This window comes from Tursiops truncatus, chromosome 14 (assembly GCF_011762595.2).
Source record: "Tursiops truncatus isolate mTurTru1 chromosome 14, mTurTru1.mat.Y, whole genome shotgun sequence".
In the NCBI taxonomy this organism is placed as follows: domain Eukaryota; kingdom Metazoa; phylum Chordata; class Mammalia; order Artiodactyla; family Delphinidae; genus Tursiops; species Tursiops truncatus.
In genome coordinates, this window is record NC_047047.1 from 64,772,917 (window position 1) to 64,792,757 (window position 19,841).

A 19,841-nucleotide genomic window follows, 5' to 3' on the forward strand; every position below is an offset into this window, starting at 1 on the left:
TTAGTTTACTATGTGAACTAATAGTAATGTGATTTTGGATTGACTATGCATTTCTTTTATATCATGAGTACTTAGTTGTAAAGATGCTTCGTTTTGGCAGGGTTCACTAAATGAGGTTATACTTTACATCTTAAAGTACATTAAACCCTAAGGGAACAATAGTGATGCCAATTAGGGTAAGAAGTAAGAAATTTATACCTTTTCTTATATAATGTTTCAAGGCCTTTCATGTTAGGCACAAGCAGTTTTATGACAACATAACAATTATCAAATGAAGGTGATAATTTGTGACAGATGTCACCTTTATACAATATGGTTTGCTAGAAATCAGAGTGGAGAGCAGAAACATGCAAACAAGATTTTTCTTCTGCTAGGTGACTCTGGGCTTTGACTTGTTCTTGTAAAATTAATAACACTTCAGTATGTTTCTGAATAGTTCCTTTTTTCGTATATATCCATATGTCTGTTATCCATTTGTATATACATGTGTGTATGAATATATAAGTATTTACATATGCAGCTATAACAAAATGTCCAACTGTTTTTTTTTCATAAAAATATCAAAATGTAAACATTTAAATGGGTGTGATATGGTCAATGCAATCACCTTGGCTCCCGATGCCCTTCAACAGGCACGGCTCTAGAGGACGTGGGGGTGGGAAGGGGGTAGTGTGAGCCACAGAGTAGGAAGCAGAAGAACAAGGTTCCATCCGTGATCTATGAAAATTTATGAACAACCCTGGATGCCACTTCTAGTTAACAACAAAATACAGGTAGCAGTACTTGCCTTCCTACCAACCGGAATCACTTGTTGCAGTGAGTGGAATAATGAATGTAAAAATATTTTTTAAGCTATAAATAACTATATTATAAGTGATAAGATACTTTCAAGACAGTTTTGCTGCTTTGAGAAGCATTTAAAAATGGAATGATAGTCTAACTGTATGTATTATTTTCTGTCTATTCCAAAAAAGGAGAAAAAATGTTTTGTTTCTGACAAAGATTCTTTTATATTTCTAAAGAATACATAATAAAACATTTTAGTGCATGGGGTCAAGTTAGCATAAAAATACAGTGTCTCATTTCTTGAGATAAAGTATGAAAAAGTGCTCTGTAAATTCAACAGAGTTATATGTGAAGTTTAGCAATTTCTTCCACTTATATAAAAAAGTACACTTTGAGATGGGTGCTTACCTTCTCTTAGACGGTCTACTACAAAAGTAAAGCCTGTAGTCCTTGGATGTAAGACGTACTCATATTTCTGAAGTCCATTCTTTTCAGCAAATTCATTACTTCGAGCCGTGCTATTTTCTAAACAAAACAATAGGCCATTAGAAGCCATAAAATAAAGGAAGATAAGTGAGGTAAGGAAATGGTGCAGAATTTCTTTGATAAAAATGGCAGTTAATGTTTCTGTAATTAATATACTGAATCAAATGATAAGATAGAAATACTTTGGTAAATCCCTAACAAAGATCCCAGAGTTACCTACTTAATTGGAATTTCAGAAATTTTATAATAAGGTATTAATAGATGTTTTATAGCAGTTTATAAATTCATATTCAAATCCTTAAAATTCTTTAAGAGATTTCATAAAATAGTCAATATACAAGGAAAACTGAAATACAAATAAAATACTAATAACTAAAATTTTCATAAAATAGTCGTTACATAATAAAAATTGAAATACTAAAATATAAAGATGAAATAAAGTAAAACTAAAATAGTAATAATACATAAGGATCTAGACATCCAAAAGAAATAACTAACAATTTGCCAAATAGATCACCATTTTTTTAACCCAATAATTTAGGGCTTCAGTGCAAAGTGAAGTATCTGCGTTGCTCAGGCACAGAGCACACTGACATTACTAACCAACACCACTCCACGACAGAATGGGCACATGATCAGCACACCATGTACAAACATCTGAACATGGTTTGGCTGAATATAGTTACTGAGTCAAGTATATGTTCCAATTGTTGGCAAAATCTTCTTTTTCCATTCCATGAGGTAACTTTATAAGTTCCAAGAAGAACCAAACCCATTATTCAGCAATTACATTTGGAAAAAGTAAAGTGTTCAGAAATTTGGCCTTAGCTGCTGGGGGAGATCATGAAATACCTTCTGATGACAGCAGACGTTAGAACCTGCAATCCTCAGCGGCATCCTGAAATTTATAGACCATTCCAAGTCACCAGGAAAAAACCTATATGTAAAAATACTACTTTCCGTGGAGTAAACTTAAGACCACAGAATCCTCAAAATCTCAAAAAACTATAGATGGATTCCACGACACTAAAATATTCAAAAAACACTCCTATAAACTGAGTCAAAAAATTAAACAGATCTCCAGCAAGTCAAAAGTAAAAGCTCTAAACAAGAAAAGTAATAAGCTCCTCTCACATTCATTTGAGGGGAATATTCTGGGCATGGGACTACAGAACAGTATTTTATAGACAACTGGCAGGACCTTACATGCGATTGGGAATCCCAGAGACACCACAAAGAAGAGTAGTTAACTACTCTTCAGTTTGCTCTTCCAGTTGGTCACAGACTTGGGGGATCTGAAGACAAAACTGAAAGCTGTTGTAGAATGTGAATACAGGTGGAAGTAGTTCTAAAAGGCACAGGCACAATGTGGGAAGTAAGAAATAATCACAGATCAGAGATGCAGATTTTCCCCTCCATCCCCACGTTATCTACCCATCCCCAGACTATGATTATTAGGACTGACAGACTAGCACCCCACTTTCTCACCACAACCTCCTATCTCGTTAGCCTGCTCCCTGTAACACTCCAATGCCAGCACGCCTACCACTCCAGTGAGACTACTGGCTGCTCGGATGTTCTCAAACCAGCCAGGCAAATTCCCACCTCAGAGTCTGTGCAATGGTTCTTCCCAGAATGCCTTCTACCCAGCCATCTGCATGATTTTCTGCTTTGTTCATTTAGTCTCTCCTTAAATAAGAACTTAAGGGGCCTCCTCAAACCACCTTATATAAAACAGCACCCTATGTCCCCATCTTTTATTACTCTCTCTCCCTCTCTCTCTCCTTATCTTGCTTTTCTGTACAGCATTTATGAATACCAGACATATTTTTATTATTAGTTTTTAATCTGTTTTTCCTCATTAGAAAGTAAGCTTCATGAAAAGTCTCATGAAGAGACTTTTTTGTATATAAATCTCCAGGCACTCATATATCTATTAAATGAATAAGTTTTACATACAAGGGTGTTTAATTGCATGTAATATTATATAATTGTTAAAACCTAGAAAAGCTTTCCTTTCTTAAAACAAAACAGGAAATCATAATATACCAACTGTGATGGTTAATTTTATGTGTCAAACTGACTAGGCCAAAGTACCCAGATATTGGTCAAACATTATTCTAGATGTTTCTGTGAAAGTGTTTTTTGATGAGATTAATATTTAAATCAGTAGACTCTGAGTAAAGCAGACTATCCTGCATAATGTGGGTGGGCCTCATCCAGTCAGTTGAAGGTCTTAAGAGAAAAAGACTAATCTCCTCAAGCAAGAAAGAATTCTGCCAGCAGACTGCCTTTGGACTCAAACTGCAACTCTTCCCTGGAGTCACAGCCTGTTGACATACCCTGTATATTTCTGACTTGCCACCCTCCAGAATCCTTAATTTCCTTAAAATAAATTTGCCACCCCCCACCCATTATCTCTTTTTCTCTCCCTTTCTCTCTCTCTCTCCACACACACACACACACACACACACACACACACACACACACACACACACACACACACACACACGGTTCTGTTTTTCTGGACAACCTTGACTAATGATGTGAGAGAATACAATAGTAAGTACAAAGAAAAGTGTAGTTCTGGTTTTCCAATTTTAAAATTACGTGTATGTGTGCACATATATATGCCTATGGATGTGTGTATGTATACGTGTATGTGTGTGTGCGCACATGCACGTGTGACCAAATGACCCAAAAACAATGGAACAAAATTAGAATAGTGCTTCTTTATGGGCAGTGGGATTAGAGTAATATTTGTGCTCCCTTCTATGTTTATAAATTTCCCCAAAATAACATATATTACTTGCATAAGCAAAAAAAAAAGTTATAAACAACAATAATATATGAAAATAGAATATAAAGTTAATTTAAACGTACTAATTTGAAAATGTGCAAACAAGTTGGATTCACAACTTGAAGAGGATTATAAAACATTCTCTTTGGGCTTAAAAACCCAACTGTAAAGTTAACTGTGGTAGCTAAAAACACCTTTGAGTTAACAGATACATTTTCAAACCAAAGGTATTTTGCTAGCCTACTTAAAAAAAAAAATCATATCCCAACTCAAAACTATTTGTAAAATACTGTTTAAAAATTTTTTTTTAACTTCAAGATCAGTCTATTTATTTCCTCTATCTCGCAAATAGTCTGGCTTTTGCAAGTTGGCCTTAAAATGTAAATACTGTTTTAACTTTAAAAATATTCAACTACATTATGTAATAATAAGTACTCTGGACCCTGAAAATATTCAACTAGATGTTAAGTTCATCACCTAAAAAAGACACTTGAAAATACAGACTGAAAAGTTTTAAATATCTACTTTATAAACTCTGAAGGTCTAATGTATGAACATTTTAATACTAATGTACCAAAGTAACAGCAACCCATGAGCTTTTATCCCATTAGCGTTTAATTACTAAATAACTTCCACAGTTGCCACTCTTTAGTGTACATTTTGGCATTCACAAAATCTATCATTTCAGTAAATGACTTTCTATAACACAGATGATATTTCAATACTCAAATTTGAGTATTATACATTCTAAGGATTAAAAAATGTAAATATGGCTGTCTGTCCATTGAAATTTCCTAATGATAGTTCAGTTCTGGGAATCAATCAACTTACAACTTACAATATATTTTCAAACTTAAACAATATGCAGCCAATATTATACTCAGTATTACCTTCTGTGACCCAACTACTATTAGAATTTTAACTACAAAAATCAAACATATACAGTAAGTATAATTTAGTACATAATACTAGTATATAAAAATTGCCGTGCTTCATTTAGCTCAGTTCCAATCTGTCATACATTAGTCAAAGATCTCTTCCTTGGTATTAATGGTAAATGTTTCCCAAAATACTTTAATTTCCCTATTAACATATTACAGTTTAGTCACCCATTCACCTACTTAAGTAGTTGTGTAATTTGTATTTTCCATCTTGCACTCTTTTTTGGGGTACTGGGTTCCATAAATTACTATGTCCACAGAGTGAATTAGATTGTTCATTTACTTGTTCTCCTCTCAGGTTCTAAGGGTTGCCTTTCTTGGTAGCTCTTAGCTACCTCGATCTAGTATTGAGGATTTAGAAGACAAGTTCACAGGGATCTCTCCGTACTATCTGTGAGTTTTAGATTTCAGTTCTAACCTGCTTAAGTCTGTCTTCCCTGGTACAGCAGACGTTTATACACTGGGCCCTTCTCAAATTCTGCTGTATTCTTCTTAAAGTAACCAGGGTACTAAAGCTTTTGAATTTTGCTCTTTTGAATTGAAGGATTCTATAAAACTACTTCCTGTTGTAGCTTACTCCCTCCCCCACCAATATTCATCAACCAGAGCAGTTCTTCTCTCCGTCTTAGAAATCCTAGACTGCAATAGAAGGCTTCACCTGCAGAAATGACCTGTGGTTCAAAAAAGATGTGAAGCCCACTGATTTAGTAAGAATGAAAGACTGCATTTTGTTTTTAATCTTTTAAAGAATTCCTTGAGGGCTTCCCTGGTGGCGCAGTGGTTGAGAGTCCGCCTGCCGATGCAGGGGACACGGGTTCGTGCCCCGGTCTGGGAGGATCCCACGTGCCACGGAGCGGCTGGGCCCGTGAGCCATGGCCGCTGAGCCTGCGCGTCCGGAGCCTGTGCTCCGCAACGGGAGAGGCCACAACAGTGAGAGGCCTGCGTACCGCAAAAAAAAAAAAAGAATTCCTTGAGATCCACTGGCATTCTTGGCCTGTGTAATTTGGTATCTGGGAAGATAGAGAAGTCCTAGATATATTCTCCTGTGTCGCCTCTACAACTCAACGATGGCTGAATTTTCTTTAGGAAAAGGACAAGGCCTTTCCAGCTTATATTAGAAATAAGGCTTTAAAAATACCAGGAAAGGGGCTTCCCTGGTGGTGCAGTGGTTAAGAATCTGCCTGCCAATGCAGGAGACACGGGTTCGAGCCCTGGTCCAGGAGGATCCCATATACCGCAGAGCAACTAAGCTCATGTGCCACAACTACTGAGGCCTGTGAGCCTGGAGCCTGTGCTCCGCAACAAGAGAAGCCACCACAATAAGCATGTGCACCGCAACGAAGAGTGGCCCACACTCTCCACAACTAGAGAAGGCCTGCGCACACCAACGAAGACCCAACGCAGCCAAAAATAAGTAAAATACATAAATTATTAAAAAACAGGAAAAAGGCAACATACTAACTTAAATCAACAAGTGAAACTGGTTACTATTAGATCCTTTCCTTTTTTAAAAAAAATTAATTACTTGATTTGTTTTTGGCTGTGTTGGGTCTTTGTTGCTGCGCACAGGCTTTCTCTAGTTGCGGTAAGCGGGGGCTACTCTTCATTGCGGTGCACAGGCTTCTCATTGCAGTGGCTTCTCTTGTTGTGGAGCACAGGCTCTAGGCGTGCAGGCTTCAATAGTTGTGGCACATGGGCTCAGCAGTTGTGGCTCGTGGGCTCTAGAGCGCAGGCTCAGTACTTGTGGCGCCACAGGCTTAGTTGCTCCGCAGCATGTGGGATCTTCCCGGACCAGGGCTCGAACCTGTGTCCCCTGCATTGGCAGGCGGATTCTTAACCACTGTACCACCAGGGAAGCCCAGATCCTTTTCTTATAAGAAAGAAGTTGAAAAAAAAGGGTCTAATGGATAAATACGGATCTTGGAAGAGGACAGTGAATAGATATTTTAAAACTAGGCTTTGTTCTTCTCTCTCAAGATTGTTTTGGCTACTTGAGGTTTTTTGTGGTTATGTACAAACTATATAAAGTAAAAGGCTGATATTTAAAGTATATACCGAGACTTAAAATATAAAGCTCTAAGATGGCAAGTATAAATAATACCTCTTGGAGTTGCCCATCATAAACTCTATGGGCTGGAAACCAGGAGTTCTGGGTTCTGATGTGCTGCTGACTAACTGAGTGACCCCAGGGATGGGCCAATAATCTTGTTGGTATTCAGTTGCTTCATCTGAGGACTGAGAAGTTTAGACTAGATAGCTAATTTTGGAGTTCCTTCATGTTTTAAAATTCTGTGATCCAAACAAAGGGTACCTTACCTGTGAGATCAGTCCCTTCTGGGAATATGAGGAGTTGAAGTGGTTCATGGATATCACAAAAATAATCAATCATGTCTTCAAAATGGCTCTTATCATCCTTCCATTTCCTATGAATGAAGATATAGGCCGCAGCCTGCATGGCCCAACCTAGAATCAATTTAACAAGTATTTATGTATAATTTTAATACCAATATCCACGTATTTCTGAATATAATATTTCAGAGTTTTGGAGTTTTACTATAAATTATTTACTTTCATAATAAGCATCTCATGATATACCTTAAATTCAGCACTGATCTGGGATTAAATAACAGATATACCAGAGAATATTCTTAAAGGAGTCTGTTAAATTCTGGAATTTGCAAAATTCTCAAAAACCTCTTTTCAAGCAAAACCTAGCTATTAAAATACCAAGGAGAAAAACTTCCTTACTATCTATCAGTAACTCACCCAAAGTTAACAATCCTAACTTAAACAGATACTTTAACCAAGTTACCTACAAGAGATATATGACTATGTGTTATCAGGCTTACAAAGCAGTAAGCACGGGATTGTTCTCAAGCCATGTATACGAGCATTGTCTTTACTATTTCCCTTTCTGTACTACTCGATCTCTAAATCCAATTGCTGTTTTCAATGTAATCTCTTCTTTAGAGTTATTTTAAAAAGAAAATACGCAATGACTACTAAACACATTAATTAGAGCATACGCTGTGATCACATTCCCTTTCTCTAAGGCGAATTCAACCTTGCTACTGAAGAGGCAGCTCTAGACGAGCCAGGTTTTTCCCAGCTGGCATCCCTCCCTGGCCAGAAATGACTAGAACTACTGTGGTAAATATCTGACTTAAGGCGGACAATGAATAGTCTATTCAATAGTCCATGAAGCATGAAACCCTTGGCCCATACACAGTAACTGTCTTGGCCAAATGTTCTCTCTCAGGAATTTTACCTGGGACCATGGAGAAAACAAGCTGGTATATATAAGACAAATGGACGGACAAAAAAAGCAGATAACAGAGACAGTAGCACCTGAGGCAAAGTAAAGGTAGCACACTACAGTGAAGACCTAAACAACTGCTCTTGAGGCACATAAGCTGATTGTGATCAAGAACAAAAGATAGTCCTCCACAATGGCTGGCCAGTCTTTGGGTTCACCTCTTGGATATCCCAGAAGAGTCCATCTCCCTTATTGTCATGTGTATCTTTACAATATACTTTTACTAGTTCAGCTAGAGGGGATGAGTGGTAGTTTCTTAAAAACACAACTCAAATAATAGCTATTATCATTTAGTAAATACAGTAGTACCCTAAGAATATATAAAATTATCATTAAATCATGATTTTAAAATCTGTAGGACTTTATTTGAATTAAGTCCAAACTAGAATACTGTATTCTACAAATATAAATAAGCATATTCCCAAATAATCCACACTTTAGTATAAGGTCTTGCCGATAATGTGTCCAGTTGCTGCTCACCCACTGTATTTGTCAGTCATATCCACCTGTACTGGAATTGATCCCGCACCTGCCCCCTCTTACATGTCTCCTCTTTTACCTGAGGACACCTACATCCACAGTGCAGTTTGTAGGCGGTATAACTCTGGAATGAAATTGCCTGGGTTAGAATCATAGTTCCACCATAAACCAGCTGTTCAGCTTTAAGCCTTTGTCCCTTATTGACCCCAAACGTAAAAATAAGCATAATGCTGCAACAGTATTTACCTGATAGGAGTTGTTGTAAGAAATAAATTAAGATTATTTAGCACAAAGTATTCAATAAGTAATAGTTATTGTCATTATGATTAAGAAGTTACAATAATACCAAGGATATTGCATCAAGGAACATAAAAATGTAACCAAAAAAGTTCCCATTCACAATTGCCCAGCCCTACGCTGGTGTTTTGGAAATTATAAACTCTATTTTATTATTTTAAAGCTCATGCTTAAAATTTTTTCACCTTTCTATTTTTACAAACATTTAAACTTAAATAATTCTATCAACTTTGAGTTAATAATCTTCCCCCAAACAAAAAATTATGCTTTCCTCTTGTCCCTCTTCCAAGATTTGTAGAAATCATCCAATAGTTCCTCCAACTTGCTATTATTATTACTACTACTATTCCTTATGCTTCACAGAACGATTTTAATTATTTAGACTTGACTCGGGTTAAGTCTGTTGGCTTCTCTTCTTATCATTGTTTCTTATATCCTATGTCCTTCTGTTAGTCCTCCTTAAGGAACTTGTTTCAAAAAAATGTTTGAGTTTTTGCATTTACGAAATGTTTTTTTTGTTGTTGTTGTTCTCAATTTTGGAGGCTAGCTTGGCTTAAAACAGAACTTGAGATTTTAAATCATTTTCCCCTCGGAATTTCAAAGCTGTTTTTCCCACAATCTTCTTATAGAAGTCTGATATCAATCTGATTTCTGCAGATAATTTTTTTCCCCTCTGGAAGCTTTATTTTCTCTTTATCTTTGGTTTTGTGAGACTTCACCAGTATGCAACTTTTTCATTAATTCTGCTCAGCAGTTGGTACACTCTTCCAATATGAGTCTCTTTAACTTTGGGAATATTCCTTCCATTATTTAAGAATACACTACTTTTTCTCTTCTTCATTCTCTCAGACTTTCTATTTAGAACTTCTCTTAGATAGATGTTAAAACTTCTGGTTTTGTCCTCTCATACTTTTTATCTCCCTTCATTTGATGCTGTGTTTAAGGAAAATCTTTTAGCTTAGTCATCTAACTCATTAATTTCATCTTTAGCTGTTTCTAGTCTACTAATTTTTATTTCAGCAATCAACTGTTTAATTGTCAAATTTTATGGACAAATAGCAAAAACTATAATAAGCTATGACAAGTACAAAGAGGAGTAATTTTAAAAAAATGTTTATTGAATGGTTACTATGTGCCTAGTACTGTTCTAAGCATTTTTCATTAATTCAATTAGTTATCAAGACAACTTTATGAACTAGGTAAAATTATTATTCCTATCTTATGGATGAAGAAACGAAGGCACACTGAGAACTCAGAGAACTAGTAAGTGGTAAAATCAGGTTTCAAATGCAGGCAGTCTGGCTCCAGAGCTGATGTTTTTAACCACTGTACTAAACAGCCTCTTTGCAATACATACTTGAATCTCTCTAAGGGTATCAGTGAAACACAGTATAAATTCTCCTCAGAGAAATGTCTATTCCTCAGAGAGTTTATTCCTAGACTTTCTTTAAAGCTGTGTATTTTTCTCAAATGTTAATTCTGCATTGTCCTCATATTTGTAAAGGATGTTCTAGACTGAACAATACTGACAGGTTGAGTGTATTTCTCCATTCCAAGTGAGAATATCTGTTGCTCCCTTGGGGGGAGGGAGCAGTAGGAAAACCCATAGGGCTGTGTCATAAAACTTTTCAAATATTATGTATATGTTTCGGAAATCCCAGAAAGGGAAGTAAAAAGACTAAATCAGCCAGCCTCTTGGACCTCTCCTCTGAAGATGTGATGATTCTTCCCCTTTGTGCTTTGCCTTTTCATGTTCCATTTATACATTATACATCACTAATGCTTTTGAATCTCTTTTACTCCCTTTAGCTTAAATGTTTTCTCCTTCTCATAAAAACCACAGGAAGACCTCGTGAGTCTTTTTCTTCTCATTTCATCGCCATCAGTACACATGTTATTCACGTTTAAAGCAATATCCAGATTTTTCTTAACATTCTTGAGGTCCTCATACAGTTTTATGACATTTATTTCATAAGTCTATGGGCTGATAAATGACAGTGCAACTGATCCTGTCATTTGAAATTAGTCTATATAACTTGCCTGTTTTATACTTTTTCCATTGGAGGACTTTCTGTCTATCACCTGAATTTCTCAGACAAGTACTGAGAGCCTGGCAGGTTTATAAAAATAGATTCTGTGGATGCTGGCATGGCTCTGTTATCACCATCTACTTTCAAAAATCCCATTTACATTACCAGCACTGCATTCTCAAAGCAGAAAGGAGTAATCTCTAAGCATACTCTATTGTCCAGAGGTATTCCATAATTTTAGAACCTGGTTTTCCTTGGCTTAAATTTTCTTTTATCAAATTTTAGAGTTGGCTAGGAAAAAGGAAAACCCAACCAATTTACTTGAGTGTATTTTTAACATGCATTCTTTCTCCATAAAAAGTAAGCCCTTTTCAGCATTTTCTTTTTCCTTTTTTGTTTTTTTTAAATTTAATTTTATTTAATTTTTATACAGCAGGTTCTTATTAGTTATCCATTTTATACATATTAGTGTATATATGTCAATCCCAGTCTCCCAGTTCATCCCACCATCACCCCACCACCACTTTCCCCCCTTGGTGTCCACACGTTTGTTCTCTACACCTGTGTCTCTATTTCTGCCTTGCAAACCGATTCATCTGTACCATTCTTCTAGATTCCACATATATGTGCTAATACACAACATACGTTTTTCTCTTTCTGACCTTACTTCACTCTGTATGACAGTCTCTAGGTCCATCCACGTCTCTACAAATGACCCAATTTCATTCCTTTTTATGGCTGAGTAATATTCCATTGTATATATGTGCCACATCTTCTTTATCTATTCATCCTTTTTTCATTTTAGTGTAGATGAATATACAGTTAACCCCTGGTCAACATGGGGGTTAGGGGTGCCTACCCCCAAGCACAGCCTAAAATCCACTTATAACTTTACAGTCATCCCCTCCATATCCATGGTTATGCATCCACGAATCAACCAACCACAAATTGTATGGTACTGTAGTACGTATTTATTGAAAAAAAACCCACAGGTAAATGGACCCATGCAGTTCAAACCTGTGTTCAAGGGTCAACTGTAGTTAAGAGAATCATAAAAATATCTATACTACTCACCTATTGTACTAAAAACTGAACTTCAAAAATAGATTAATTCATCATTATTGTCCAGGTACTTATTAATTCATTACGGTATTTACTTTGGGACTATGAATGCAATACCAGAAACAAAAAGCAATGTGCAAGAGATAAAACAAACTGTTCTCTTCAACATATTTTCAATCCTGAATAGAGGGTGTGGATACAACCAAGGGAATGTTACCCACAGGCCTCTATTAAATGAAAATGAGTGATAATATAAACAGATGCAAATTTTATATAAACTCGTATCACAACAATCATAAGCAAATACTATGTTTGCTGACTGTGTGGTTGTGCATAACAATGGTTATACAAATGAATCCAGAACAAGTACTATTTCTCAGAATTTCAACCTATGTCAGCATTTAGCAAAATGCTACACCAAGTTAGGGAAGCTCTGTCTTCTTTGAACTCACATTTGAAATTAGGTAATGCTCTCTATATCCCTCGTCTAAGATGATGAACTTACATGAGGCTCTGGCTTTTAAAAACATTGAGAGGAGGCAGATAATCAATTCTATGACTTTTTCCTGTAATAATCCTTTTAGAACATGCCTGTATCATTAGGTTTCAAATGTGCTTGTGCTGAAAATACAAGACAGAAATCAAAGTATAAAATATGAGCAGACAATTAAATAATATCCTAAAGGAAACTCAATTCCAAATATAATTTCAAATTTGAAAAACCACAAAATGGATAAAACCACCCTTACTGCAAATTTCACTAGACTCCACAAAGAGATGATTATATCTACCTGCAGAGAGTAGAAAGTCTTGCTTGACACTGAAGAAATACCTATTTATTGATGGCTTTTGGTTGGCAAGATGCAATTTCTTGGTTATGATTACAGTTTCGGGGTTTTACCCTATGGTGGAACCAAAAACCTGTTTTTCATACTATGTGAGATTTACCATTTAATCAGTATTACAGATGAAGTGCCATCTGAGATATCTGTTCCTGTTGCACAACTGATTCCTAAGCTACATATATTACTAGCTCTATACACTGAGAGAGGCAGTAGCCACCAGCATGTGGTTGGCAGAATAATGCCCCCACAAAAGATATCCACATCCTAATTCCCAGAAGTGTGAATACATTACATGGCAAAGAAGAATTACGGTTGCTAATCTGCTGAATTTAAAATAGGGAGATTATCCTGGATTAGCCTGGGGGGGGCCAGTGTAATCATAAAGGTCCTTAAAGGTGGAAGATGGAGGCAGGGAAAGACTCAGTGTCAGAGTGAGGCTATGTGAGGAGGACTCAGCTGGTTCTTGCTGGCCTTAAAGATGGAGGAAAGGAGGCAGGAGCCAAAGAATGTGGGTGACCAATAGAAACTGGAAATGTCAAGGAAACAGACTCTCCACAGGAGCCTAACAGGAAGGATTTGGTCCTGCAAATGCCTTGATTTTAGCCCAATGAGCCCCACATCAGACTTCTGACCTCCAGAACTGTGAGATGATAAATATGTGTGGTTTAAGGTGACTCCATTCATGGTACAAGCAGTAATAGAAAACTATACAGAGCACAGTCAGTGCCCAGATCGTAGTTTCTAACACCTTGCTTTAATCAAAGGAACTAGGGTTCCTTAGGAAAATGCTGAGCCTAGGGCTGGGGCAGGGAAAAATACAAGAATCTTGTACCACCAGAAAATAAGAAAATGATTAAAAGAAAAAAAGAAATATGGGGACCCAAAAGGACGTAAGAGCCAACCTGCAAAAACTCCCAATGGCCAAAGCTGGAACAACTTCAGCAACAAAATAAATAACAATAGTACTGGATTATAACCCAAAGAATAAAATAAATATTGATAAGTTCATATTGGCATAATTAAATGACTGAGAAGGGACAAACCTTCACAGAATTGCAAATAAAATATGTAGATGCTCCCCACTCCAAGGAGGTGAAGCTTAATTCCCCCTGCCCACAACCAGCCCTACCGAATAAAATACAGAGAGAGAGGAGAAAACATTAACTTTGTGGTGCAGAACCCTGGCAGACACCACCTTAACCAAATGATTACAATTAACATCACTCATGATAAGCCAGGTTGATATCATGAACCCTCCTGATGAGATGAGAAAGTCACTTCATATCCGTGGGGCTTTTTCCCAAAACCCAAAACTAATCATGAGAAAATGTCATGAAAAGCAAATGCAAAACAAACTCAAAATGAGGGACATTCTACAAAATATCCGACCAGTTCTCTTCAAAAGCACTAAAATAAAGACAGACTGCCACACAATGGAGGAAGACTACAGAGACATGGTGACTTTAAAAAAAAAAAAAAGAGATCCTCAATTGGATCCCAGAACAGAAAAAGGACATTAGTGGAAACACTGGTGAAATCTAAATAAAGTCTGTAGTTCAGTTAATAGTATTGTACCCATGTTAATCTTTTGTTTTGACAAATGTTCCACAGCTGTGTAAGAGGTTAACATCAGGGGAAGATGGGTGAAAATAGGAAAATTTTCTGTACTGTCTTTGCAAATATTCGATACATCTAAAATTATTCCATATAAAAAGGTATTTAAGAACATCTAATGTTAATGCAAACTACTATTTAATTTAAAAATACATGAATAACAGCTATTTTGCATTCTAAAATCAAAGACCTAGGTGTTCTTACTTGGGATTCACTTACTATGCCGTTTATTTGATTGTAATAGTTGAAGATTATCAGTAACCACATTTCTAAGATATAGTTGGGACATTATTTTTATTGTGGAAGGACATGTTAAATCTTGGCTACATGATATGTCCCTGCCTGGTATTCATTACACAATGACTCTCAGAAATATCTGACTTCAAGCATAAGGAAAATAATTCCCATAAGATTTAAGGACAAGAATAAACAAGGGAAAAAAGGCCACACTGGGTTTCGTAAACTCCCTTAACAATGACATATATAATAAATACAACAGCTAATTCAATTTTTCCCCAGTATTACAATGCTGCCTTTCTCTTTAAAAATATCATTACAATTTATAGGTACTTATTTAGCCACAAGTGAAAGGAAAACTGAAGGCGCTAGAATCAAGTTATCTCTTGAAATTAAGGTTGAAAAACAAACTATAAAGTACATTGGGTCCATCTCTCCTATTTTTTTTACTATTATTGTAAAACACCCTTTTCAAAGTTGGCTCAAATTGATCATTTTAAGACTGACTTTATTTGTGCTTCTCTACTAAATGCAAAGTGGACAGAAAACCCTAAAGCTCCCCCCAAATTCTTTTACTTCTTTCTCCTAAAATTGCCCTGTTATAAAAACATGGATTTTAGGTAGTTTTTAGAATCTACTTATTAATTTAGGCAAAGAAATTCTTCAATTTTCAGTACAAATGAGGGTACTGAAAGGCCTAGAGTCAAAATATGCTTCCCAGCTCACATCTGGAATGCCTCGCAGCCTGCAGCAGTGCAGCTGACTGAGGTATTAGAGATGGTGCACATCAACAGGATATCCAATTTAGGTAAACAACCGCAGTATAACTCCAGTAAGTAACTGACTGAATAACCTTAAAGCCCAGAACCATGTCTCCCAACCAAAGAATCTGTCAACTTCCACACAGCTCAGAACTTGAGCTTTGTTAACAACTCAGCTAACACAGTCAAAACAAAAGCTTCGTTTAAGTTACTTAGATCTCAGTACAATCATAAAAAATTACTTAGTTCTCAATGTAGTTCTAGAAAGAAGTATAATCCTGGTATACTGCCTGGCATATGACTTAACTAAAATAAACCTTTGTTCCCAATGGGTTTCCCTCCCTCCCTGGCAAAAAGAAAAAAAAAAAAAAAGCATCAAACTCATCTCAGCCAAGCAACCCTGGCAACTGAAACTACAAAATCAACAAGGACAAAAACTTATTTTTCAACTAGCAGTAGTAGCTAAGATGAAAACGATCTGTATGTATCTGAAAATACACAGAGTTGTATGTGACATCTAGCCATAGAACTAAAACATTTTAATATACTGTCTACTATATTTCTTCTGACAGTTTTCATAAAAATCTTAATTCACGATAGCCATTATAATAACATTTACTGAATGACTACATCAATCGTTGCATACTTTTCTTTATAGATTGGTGAAATGTGGGAAAGAAGCTGTATGTATCAGGATCCTTTGGGCTATAAATAACAGAATACCAATCTGAAAGTCATATAAACCCTCTGGGTGTATGTGTCTCACATAAAATGTAGTCTGGCCCCAAGGCTGGTTCAGAAGCCAGGCCCTCACATTCTATTTGGCCATCCTCTTGGATGCAAGATGATTGCAGGAGCTCCAAGTATGATGTACTCTCACAATAATGTCCCAAAGTAGGAAAGGAGAGGCATTGTCCCTTCATGAACCTCTTATTAAGGAGGAAAATCCTTCCCAGAGCCTTCTAACAAGGAGTCTCCCTATTAGGTCCCTTTGGTGGGACTGGCTGATAGGAGGCTGAGGAAGGCAATATGAGGTATTTTCATTCTCTGTCATGGGATGTGTGTATCATAGAGATACATTGTTAAAAATAGTAAAACATCCTCTCTGGCCTTTAGGTATTTAGTAACAAATGCAACAACACAGGAAAGAAGGGTGCTGTGAAACCTTCCATGATTTACAGTAGGAAGCAATAAAATAATCAGTCTCTTGTGGCCAGGTGACAAGAAAATTTGCTGTAAGTAAGAACTACAGTTTAGTAATTAAGTAGCTAGGAATCCTTGACTAAAAGCCGCCTTTGAAGATAGGTCACAGAGGGAGTGTCAAATATATGTGCTGTAGAGTAGTGGTCCCCAACCTTTTTGGCACCAGGGACCGGTTTCGTGCAAGACAATTTTTCCACGGACAGGGGCGGCGGGGAGGGGGTGATGGTTTAGGCGGCAATGAGACCGGTGGGGAGTGGCAGATGAAGCTTGGCTCGCTCACCCGCTGCTCACCTCCTGCTGTGCGGTCCGGTTACTAAAAGACTGCACACTGGTACCCGTCCTCGGCTTGGGGGTTGGGGACCCCTGCTGTAAAGATTCCTTCCAGGAAATCTCAAGCAGCTGTTACTCAGGGTGACTAGTAACTAGTAATTCCTCACTTAGCTGACGCAGGTAGTAAAACTGACGCCTCAGAGATACCAAAGAAACTGGTAGGAATGGGGTGTTACTGATACCGACTCTTGAGGAGAGTCTTACTTCAATATAGAAATGTATTCATCTTATCCTCTGAGTTGTAAAATAGGAGAGCAGCATGAAGTGTTGTTAAATTTTAAAAGGGTCCACCAAATTGAATGGTGTCAAAGACGTTCATGGCTTAAAGACGGTTCTAGTTTTAATGAATGTCCATTTTAAGTAGGAGGAAGCTGGGTAGGAGAGGGAGAGTTTTCCCTCTCACCGAAGATAAAGTTGGGTATTATAAACTGTAAATATCTCAAATAGGAAATTATCCATTCTTTGTACTTACTATATAATAGTTAATAAAATTAAGGTGACTTCAGTAAATTTAGTGATTCTTAAAACTGTGTGAGAAATATCTTTAAATGAATTTACATCTAACACTTATACATTAAATACAGTTAAAACTGAAATTTTGACCACAGAAAATGGATTATCTTTCCAACTATGCATGGTGCTTGTTTTGCAGCATGTTCATGTGTAACAGCAGCATGCGCTATAACCACTGTTTCTCCAGCGTATTGGGCAAGGTATACAATAGATTTTAACCCAGTAGTTTTTATTCATGGTCTTTAAAAAGAGAAGAATGCTTATAAAATGCCAAAGGCATATTTTTTAAATTCCAGTTATTTCTATAGATCAGATTTGACCAAAAAAATTTTAGTATTTTGGGAGACAGGTTATTCTCAGGGAGGCCGGACTTAGGAAAAGCCTCTGACCCAGTTTCAATTATCCAGCTAAAACAGGACCACCACAGGAGCCTGTAAGGATACACTCAGACTTTGCATGCCTTGAACAAACTGAGAGTGGATAAAAGCATTCATCAGAGGCCATGCTGTTACTTCTTTCTTGTCCCTGATCTCATTCTGGAACAATCTAGATATATTTCACAATTTGTGGTTGTTCCTAGTTTTCACCACTACCTTATGGTGCAGTTTGAGAACAGTAGGATTATATGACAATCTACTTTAAAATCAGGACGTATATGTCAGGGAGAGTTTAGTTCAATCCACGACTTGGCAACTTTTTAAATCACTATCCATTTAATGTTTACTCCTCTTTTTGTGCTTTCTAAAAGCCTCCAACCCTTTTGCCACTCAAGTGTGATTAACTAATGATCCAGAAAAACCAAGGAGCCATGAGCTGGGTGGGCCAGATGGCACACGAATTTCCTGGTACAAAAACACTAGGCAAATGGACTTTTCATGACACCTCTGGGTTTCATATTTCCTGCGTTGTTACTAAGTGGTTATGAAGTTGACTAAAAATAAAAACCTATGTCTAAACCATCATTATAAATAGTTGAAATCTATCAGACATTTTTTCCTTAACATCTAATTTCACATACCTTAGCAGACTCTAAACAGTTTAGCTAGCTCAGCTTACCAAAACTCTTTACAATGTGAACTGGAATCTAAACACTCTTAATGGTTTCTTCCCTAGCCTGTTAGGTAAGTCTGTTACTTCCATACTTTAAGAAAAAACTTTCAAATTCTAAATTCTCATCCATTCTCCAAACTGGCACTACAGATATATAATATTATTTCCCTTTGGTCATTCGTAAATGAACTAAGGAAACCAGATAATTATATTCCAAACTCTGATAAGCAAACATTTATTTAGAAATAATTATACATAGCAACATTAAATACACCCTAAAGTCATGGCAAGTGTCAACAAGCTAAGTCTGGCATAGTCTGAAGCAGGATAGAGCTGACCAATAGGACACATCCATTCTCTTCCCTTTCTTTCATTTTCCCCTGCAAACTCCAACATTAATACTCCATCTGCAAACACATTCTGTTTTATTTTTCCTGCCTACACTTTTGCCTTGCTTAATTTACTTTGCACTTATTCACTTTAAAGGTTCTAAAATCGTTTTTTTTTCTTCAATCCAAAATCTGTTCTCATTAATGGTTTGCATTTTTATGAAATCCTATCAAGTCTACAAATACTTTAAGAGCCTACAATGGTGAGAGACACTGTAAGGAGCTTATATCTTTTGGGAAAAGAAAATGGGAAAGCTAAGAATGAAATACTTACACAGAAACTCAAACAAGAGAGAAGACAGTTTTAACAATGTTAAAAATGAGTATAGGGGCTTCCCTGGTGGTGCAGTGGTTAAGAATCCGCCTGCCAATGCAGGGGACACGGGTTCAAGCCCTGGTCCGGGAAGATCCCACATGCCGTGGAACAACTAAGCCCATGCACCTCAACTACCGAGCCTGAGCTCTAGAGCCCGCGAGCCACAACTACTGAAGCCAGCGCGCCTAGCGCCCGTGCTCTGCAACAAGAGAAGCCACCGCAGTGAGAAGCCCACGCACTGCAACGAAGAGTAGTAGCCCCTGCTTACTGCAACTAGAGAAAGACCGCGCGCAGCAACAAAGACCCAACACAGCCAAAAATACATAAATAAAAATACATAAATTTATTTAAAAAAATGAGTATACCATTGCAGAATAGGAGGAAG

General features: G+C 36.9%; 1 protein-coding gene across 12 annotated transcripts in view; it reads right to left on the reverse strand.

Moving 5' to 3' along the window:
• Positions 1-19,841, reverse strand: part of LCLAT1 (lysocardiolipin acyltransferase 1) — a 257,617-nt gene that overhangs the window by 84,926 nt on the left and 152,850 nt on the right. For 10 of the 12 annotated variants that reach the window (XM_019942977.3, XM_033838785.2, XM_019942978.3 and 7 more), the window contains 2 exons: positions 7,330-7,476; positions 1,195-1,311 (listed from right to left, as the gene is read on the reverse strand). In XM_019942977.3, coding sequence (XP_019798536.1) covers positions 1,195-1,311; positions 7,330-7,476 — 264 coding nt within the window. The remainder of the gene's footprint in view (positions 1-1,194; positions 1,312-7,329; positions 7,477-19,841) is intronic. The other 2 variants (XM_073791468.1, XM_073791469.1) reach the window with 1 other exon arrangement.